Source organism: Tachysurus vachellii, chromosome 18, assembly GCF_030014155.1.
Source record: "Tachysurus vachellii isolate PV-2020 chromosome 18, HZAU_Pvac_v1, whole genome shotgun sequence".
NCBI classification, from domain to species: Eukaryota; Metazoa; Chordata; class Actinopteri; order Siluriformes; family Bagridae; genus Tachysurus; species Tachysurus vachellii.
The window spans coordinates 2,887,262-2,894,087 of NC_083477.1; the positions used below are offsets into that span (position 1 = coordinate 2,887,262).

At 43.3% G+C, this 6,826-nt stretch overlaps 2 protein-coding genes across 3 annotated transcripts in view; both read right to left on the minus strand.

Moving 5' to 3' along the window:
- Nucleotides 1-6,826, minus strand: part of prkar1aa (protein kinase, cAMP-dependent, regulatory, type I, alpha (tissue specific extinguisher 1) a) — a 135,886-nt gene that overhangs the window by 99,437 nt on the left and 29,623 nt on the right. The window lies entirely within an intron of this gene.
- Nucleotides 156-6,826, minus strand: part of gps1 (G protein pathway suppressor 1) — a 12,833-nt gene continuing 6,162 nt past the window's right edge. The window contains exons 3-14 of one of the 2 annotated variants that reach the window (XM_060893136.1): nt 6,611-6,807; nt 5,891-6,055; nt 4,268-4,403; nt 4,038-4,115; nt 3,883-3,943; nt 3,478-3,563; nt 3,276-3,370; nt 2,561-2,666; nt 2,387-2,467; nt 1,801-1,938; nt 1,441-1,575; nt 156-379 (exon numbers count right to left, since the gene is read on the minus strand). In XM_060893136.1, coding sequence (XP_060749119.1) covers nt 305-379; nt 1,441-1,575; nt 1,801-1,938; nt 2,387-2,467; nt 2,561-2,666; nt 3,276-3,370; nt 3,478-3,563; nt 3,883-3,943; nt 4,038-4,115; nt 4,268-4,403; nt 5,891-6,055; nt 6,611-6,807 — 1,353 coding nt within the window. In that variant the 3' untranslated portion in view covers nt 156-304. The remainder of the gene's footprint in view (nt 380-1,440; nt 1,576-1,800; nt 1,939-2,386; nt 2,468-2,560; nt 2,667-3,275; nt 3,371-3,477; nt 3,564-3,882; nt 3,944-4,037; nt 4,116-4,267; nt 4,404-5,890; nt 6,056-6,610; nt 6,808-6,826) is intronic. The other variant, XM_060893138.1, reaches the window with a different exon arrangement.

A 6,826-nucleotide genomic window follows, 5' to 3' on the forward strand; every position in this document is an offset into this window, starting at 1 on the left:
GAAGTGCCGTTTCACTTTCTAACCCCATCCCACCCTCCCCTTCCCTCCCCTCCCCTTCTTAAATTGTGTGTATAATCGTCAGAGCAACAGGATGTCGTCTTCGGCGCCTTTAATACAGACGACGGGTCTCGCCTCACCCCATCCCCCCACCCCCAAACCCACCCCCAACTTAAATAAAGTCTTTAGATTGTGATTTCATTTTGCATTCTTCAGCAGGGAAACAGAACTGAACTCTAATATGAGGGTCTACGATGCTCCTGCGGGCCCCCGCGCGCTCCTTCGTGAGAGGCGACGAGTCGAGCGCTCACATGTTGGTGCTCATTCGTGTTTGGCTGTTGGCGGGTGTCAGTTCACCTTGGCTGCCTTCTCTCGGAGGAGACTGCAGGAGATAAAAGAGTGAAGATTATTAGGCTTCCGTTCAAACGTACGATTAACCGATTAGAATTTTGCTTCCCTCCAGCAGACGCCTACGAGATCGCACGTGTAGAACAATGTGGACAGAACCTTCGTCTGACCGAGTTTGAAAAGGCACGATAAGAAATAAATTCATGATAGTTTACCTGATCTGTACGGTTAAACAGGTAAGTGTGACGCGCTTGTGTATTTCAGGAGCGTCGACGTGACGACACGAACGATCCTCTAGTGAAGATATTATATCTAAAACCTCTTTTCCACCAGAAAGAACCAGGTGCTGGTGCAAAGTTGGTTCCACTGGTGAACCTTCTAAGAAGCGGTTTGCCTTTCCATCGGTTAGAGAGCATCACAGAGCCGAGTCTGACGTCACTGTTTACGTGTCACGTTACACAGCAACGTTAGCGCAGCAGCGACAAACACAACAACAATGGCGGATGTTGCTTTACTGTTAATGCTCATGGCTTTGTGAACCTACATTAACACCCAAACGGCGCGAATCCAATGTGTATGTGCAGCTCCGTGTAATCTGTATAAACGGAGGTTGTTATCGAGAAAGTACATAACGTTATTTTATCATTAACACAGAAAAAAGTTAGCCTTAGCATGTAGCTACTTACTATCATGTGTGCTGATAATGTATCATATTGCGGTAAAGTAAAAGTGTATTAAACATTAGTATACTTAAGGTACATTATCAAATGCGCTAACAGTAGCCCCGCCCACAGCCCCGCCCACAGCCCCTGACACAAGCGGTTCTTAAGTCTAGACCAGCAACGTTTTGGTGCTACTTAAGAACCACTTTTCCGGGTTCAGAGCCGGTGCTTTGGCTGTCGGAAAAGAAAGAACTGGTTCTAAATTAGGGTCCGAACCAGCACTCAAACTGCCTCGGTGGAAAAGGGGCATAAGATCTAGTGAAGACTGTACGTGGATGAAACCGTAGGTGTAAAGAGAGAAGCAAACGGAGCACAGAGACTCGGTTATGATGCGACCGAGACGTACAGAGTGACGGTGTAGAATCTGCGTTACCTTAACATGGATCTGGTTACGTAGTACTGCTGCTCTCAAGATCATGGCTTTGGTTCGTCTTTGAAACTCCTTCCCCATCTGCAGTGATTTCTCAAACGTAGTGCTCCTCTGATCCACATCACGTGCATACAAAATCTGCACACACACGCACACACACACACACACAGCTCAGCATAGTGTATATCGAATCCCCTTAATTCACCTATTATTAATTATATAGGCAAAAGTGAACAAGAATTCCATAACAGCCTGCTTTAGAAGCTCACGTCACAGTAATGCGATAAAGCTGAAAACATCACAAATCGGTTTATTGATTAATAACGACAGGAAGTAGCGACTGAGGTGCGCGTGTGCACGTGCCTTGCTGTGAGAGTCGATACGAGCGTTGATTAATCCTTCCAGGATCAGCTGAGTGAGTTCATCTTCCAGCGCCGCCACCGTGGTGTTAAACGCCACCGCCATCTTATTCATATCTGCAGATACGTATGGACTGAAGTACTACACACACACACACACACACACACGATCCAGGGATTACGACTGTACTATGGAGTTACTACACAAAAAGATATAACCAAAAAAACTATTGTTATTTAAAAAAAATCACACAAAATAAATAAAAAATTTAATAACCCTTTTTTTTTTTTTACTTAAGAATAATGTGTGAACATGAAAATTTCTAATGAACAATTTTTTATATTTAATTACTTTTATTCTTTGACATAATATTAAAAATCGTTACTTTAATCATTTTTTTTATTATTGTACTAGTTTTATCTAATGGAATGGAAGAAATGACCACATTGTAATGACACATGATTATAAGTTATAGAGAAGTGAACCGTTATCTATTTACTAATGATTAACTGAATGACAACGTACCTAAGATTAGTTTGGGTATAAACTGTGCGATATTTTATTGATTGATTTATTTATTTATTTTTACCTGTATGAGGGCTCTGTTCCTGATCTGTGTGTACAGTGTTCTTACATGTGGAGCCAGATACATATCTAGGAGGAGATTATCCTAGAACACAAAGAACGAACACTAACAGCTATGTAGGTTTAGGTTAATGACACTTTCCCATAAAAAAGTTTATAATAAGAACCTGGACGTTACCTTCATTTCGTCCAGCATTTTCAAACAGGACGCGTATTTCGATTCGTAAAATTTGAAGATAATATCACGCACTTGGGGTTCCAACTCTAAAAATAATTTAAAGGAGCTGCAAAGAAACGTGCGACATCGTTAACAGGTAAAATACACGCAAGTTACGCAAATATAAGGTGATACTTTTTGCGTCCAACAGAAAGGAAATTTGCATAGTTACAAAAGCAAAGGAATAGCGGCTTAAAAAAAGGACACCATCAAAGCAAGATGACTTAAAATTATAAAAGATATTATCGAGAGAATGCTTTAAAGGTGGGGTCTCCGTTGTTTGAAAGCCAATGTTGACATATAAAATCACCAAAACAAACACGCCCCTAACCCAAACGGGTCCCACCCCTGTACTGATAGCTCCGCCCACACATACATACGTAACCCAGGCAACTAACGGAAAGAAATGTGTCTTTATCATAGCTGAAGTGAAGAACAATACGATTGCAGATAAACAAACAAGCAAAAATGACACACAAGCATAATCATGTAAAGGACAAAGGCATATATTAGTTCTGTGTAACAAAGCAAAACCAACGACTCAAACAACAGAGACCCCACCTTTAACCTTCAAGCAATTAGACAAAAATAAATAAATAAATAAAAGCTTTAAAATTGTCCACGTGCCTAAAAGCACCTTTGGCATAGTGTTAAAGTGAAAAAGGTTTTTTCGTACCTGCTAGAGATGACGTTACGCTGCAGCTCCTGCCTATCGAACGTAGCCAAAGCGCACAGTCCTCCGTAAACTGCTACGTTACTAGGGGAAAGAAGCTGCAAAAAATATTCAGAAAGAACGGGAGCGATGAATATCAGCTACACCAGAACTTTTAGGAGAAGTTTATGGAAGCTTTTAAGGGGAAAAAAAAAAAAAGCCAAACCTCTGGGAAGTCGCAGTGGTCAAAAGAAGCCTGCAGGAAGCACTTGGCAGCAGGTTTATATTTTCTCGAGGCAAGTTCTGCCAATCCTGTAGTAGGAAAGAGAGCGGTGGGGTTTTTAAAACTTCCTGACAGTCCCAGTAAAGGAGGTAGTATACAGTATGTGCAGGTGTCAGTTTTAGAGAAGAAAGCATGGCCTTTGTGCCATGTTTCATTCCCAGTGAAGCAGCCTTCGTTTCTAACACATGCCTAACCGTGTCTATACTTTTAAATCATTACACATCACATTGAAACGGCTCTAAGTAGCTGGAAGGTCTGTTTTTAAATCATTCATACATCAGATCAGCGCTCAAACGCTCAGTTAAACGGACAGACGCTGCAACTTGAACAATGAGGAAAACTGCATACCTGCAGCACATTTGAGTTTGGTGAGAACAGCTTGGTTTTGACTATCTCTCTCCCCTCGTTGCTGTGATAAAGAAGAAGACATTTTTACAGCTCCTCGTACAGCTCTTCTTTACGTTAGTATTTATTTGATAGCCGAACGGACGTTTTTAACCAACCTCCGCTATCTCTGGAGTCGATTCGGCCTTGCTGACGTAGCTTAGTACATGAGACCAGTTTTGGAGGTAAACGCTAACCTGTAAAGGAAAACGGTCATGAGGATAAACACGGTACACGATAATTAACGCTAGGAAATGACGTCGATATCTACTTTGAATACAGCGGGTTCGCTCCGACCTCCCACTGCTAATGTAAAACAAAAAGAGCTTTCGAAGAAATCTCGTCCCACCTTGATTACGTTAAGACACATGTTGATGACGTGCTTGGCGCTTGTGCAGTAGTCTCTGGCTCGGGAGTAACACTTGAGGGCGTTGCTGAGATCACCACAGTCCAGGTAATGATCTCCAAGATCATCATGTCCCCTCCTATAACACACCACAGAGCTTCTAATTTAGCAGGTCCACTGAATATAATTCTTTGTGATTCTTTTTGATTTGTAATTAGTTTATGAATAGATTTGGAATATACGCAAGTACGCAAGAATAAACTGTTACTAGAGAAAGATACCTAGAGATACCTGGATGAGACTTAAAGGTGGGGTCTCCGTTGTTTCAGAAAACTGAGTCGAGCCGACATACATTCATTTTCTACCGCTTATCCGAACTACCTCGGGTCACGGGGAGCCTGTGCCTATCTCAGGCGTCATCGGGCATCAAGGCAGGATACACCCTGGACGGAGTGCCAACCCATCACAGGGCACACACACACACTCTCATTCACTCACGCAATCACACACTACGGACAATTTTCCAGAGATGCCAATCAACCTACCATGCATGTCTTTGGACCGGGGGAGGAAACCGGAGTACCCGGAGGAGGAAACCGGAGTACCCGGAGGAAACCCCCGAGGCACGGGGAGAACATGCAAACTCCACACACACAAGGTGGAGGGGGGAATCGAACCCCCAACCCTGGAGGTGTGAGGCGAACGTGCTAACCACTAAGCCACCGTGCCCCCCCCCCTAGTCGAGCCGACAAACAAAACAAATACAAAACTAAAGTGTAACCAATGAGCAGAAAGGGGCGTGTCTTGTCAATATGGGCGGAGAGAGTGTTCAGTGCGCATGTGTGACATTAGCAGAAAGCGGTTTTAACATTGACATGGAGGATAAAAACAAAGAAAGAAAGAGAAGAAAGACTTACGATAAGGTAAGAAGTAGGACGTGTTAATATAGGATCAGCTTTCCAGCGCTGGAGAGAACTGAAGGAGCAGGAAGTTGGTCACATATTCACAGATTGGAGTTTCCTGAGTCAATAACTCCTGAGCTAAACACTGTTACTACACAAATAACACCTCTTTTCTATCGTAGTGATGTAGAGACGCAGCTACAACCGTGTTTTGTGTAGTAACAGTGTTTAGCTCAGGAGTTATTGACTCGGGAAACTCCAATCTGTGAATATGTGACCAACTTTACTTAAGACGCCGAGGCGCTTTTTTCCTTCTCGATAGGTGAGTAACGTTGGTTTTACTTTGTTACACAGAACTAATATATGTCTTTGTCCTTTACATGATTATACTTGTGTGTCATTTTTGCTTGTTTGTTTATCTACAATCGTATTGTTCTTCCCTTCAGCTATGATAAAGACACATTTCTTTCCATTAGTTGCCTGGGTTACGTATGTATGTGTGGGCGGAGCTATCAATACAGGGGTGGGACCCGTTTGGGTTAGGGGCGTGTTTGTTTTGGTGATTTTATATGTCAACATTGGCTTTCAAACAACGGAGACCCCACCTTTAAAGACTGAATGGACCCTGACTGAGTGACACTACTATTCACCTCATACAGCTCTTGGACAATAATGATGATAACAATAAATAAATAATAAAACAACAACGACGATGACGGAGTACCTGATGCTTTCTTTGATGGAGTTTCCCTTGTAGTTCTTTAGATCGGTGTCGAGTTTCTCCAGCTTGAGCAGGGCTTTTTTCCGAGTTGATTCGGCCCAGGCTGTGTCAAGGGGAGGAGGCTCCACTGCTCCTTCAGGAACGGCGTCTGGCACTCCCTGCATTTCCCTGAGGACGGACACACACACACACACAAACACAGACACAAACACACACACAGACAGAGACACACACAGACAAACACACACACAGACAAACACACACACAGACAAACACACACACAGACAAACACACACACAGACAAACACACACACAGACAAACACACACACAGACAAACACACACACAGACAAACACACACACAGACAAACACACACACACAGACACACACACAGACACACACACAGACACACACACAGACACACACACAGACACACACACAGACACACACACAGACACACACACAGACACACACACAGACACACACACAGACACACACACAGACACACACACAGACACACACACAGACACACACACAGACACACACACAGACACACACACAGACACACACACAGACACACACACAGACACACACACAGACACAGACAGACACACAGACATGTTGAATAATGTTGATAATGTTGAATATCAAGCTCAGGTTTTTTTTAAACATGATTACATTAACACAAGTATTTTGTAATAGAGGGAATTAAAGACGATTTACAGGAGTTGCTCTTGCCTTGTGGCTTCGGTGAGCTTGCGATGGATCTCCTCGTAAACGTCGACGTTAAACGTTCTTTGGACGAAAGACAAGGCCATCTTCAGGGCTTCCACACGTAACTGGGGGCAGTGATCGGCGATGAACTGCAGCCGCTCGATCCTCATCAGCCCGCTGTAGCTGGACGCGTACTGCTCCAGATCCTGTAGGAGGAATGAAACT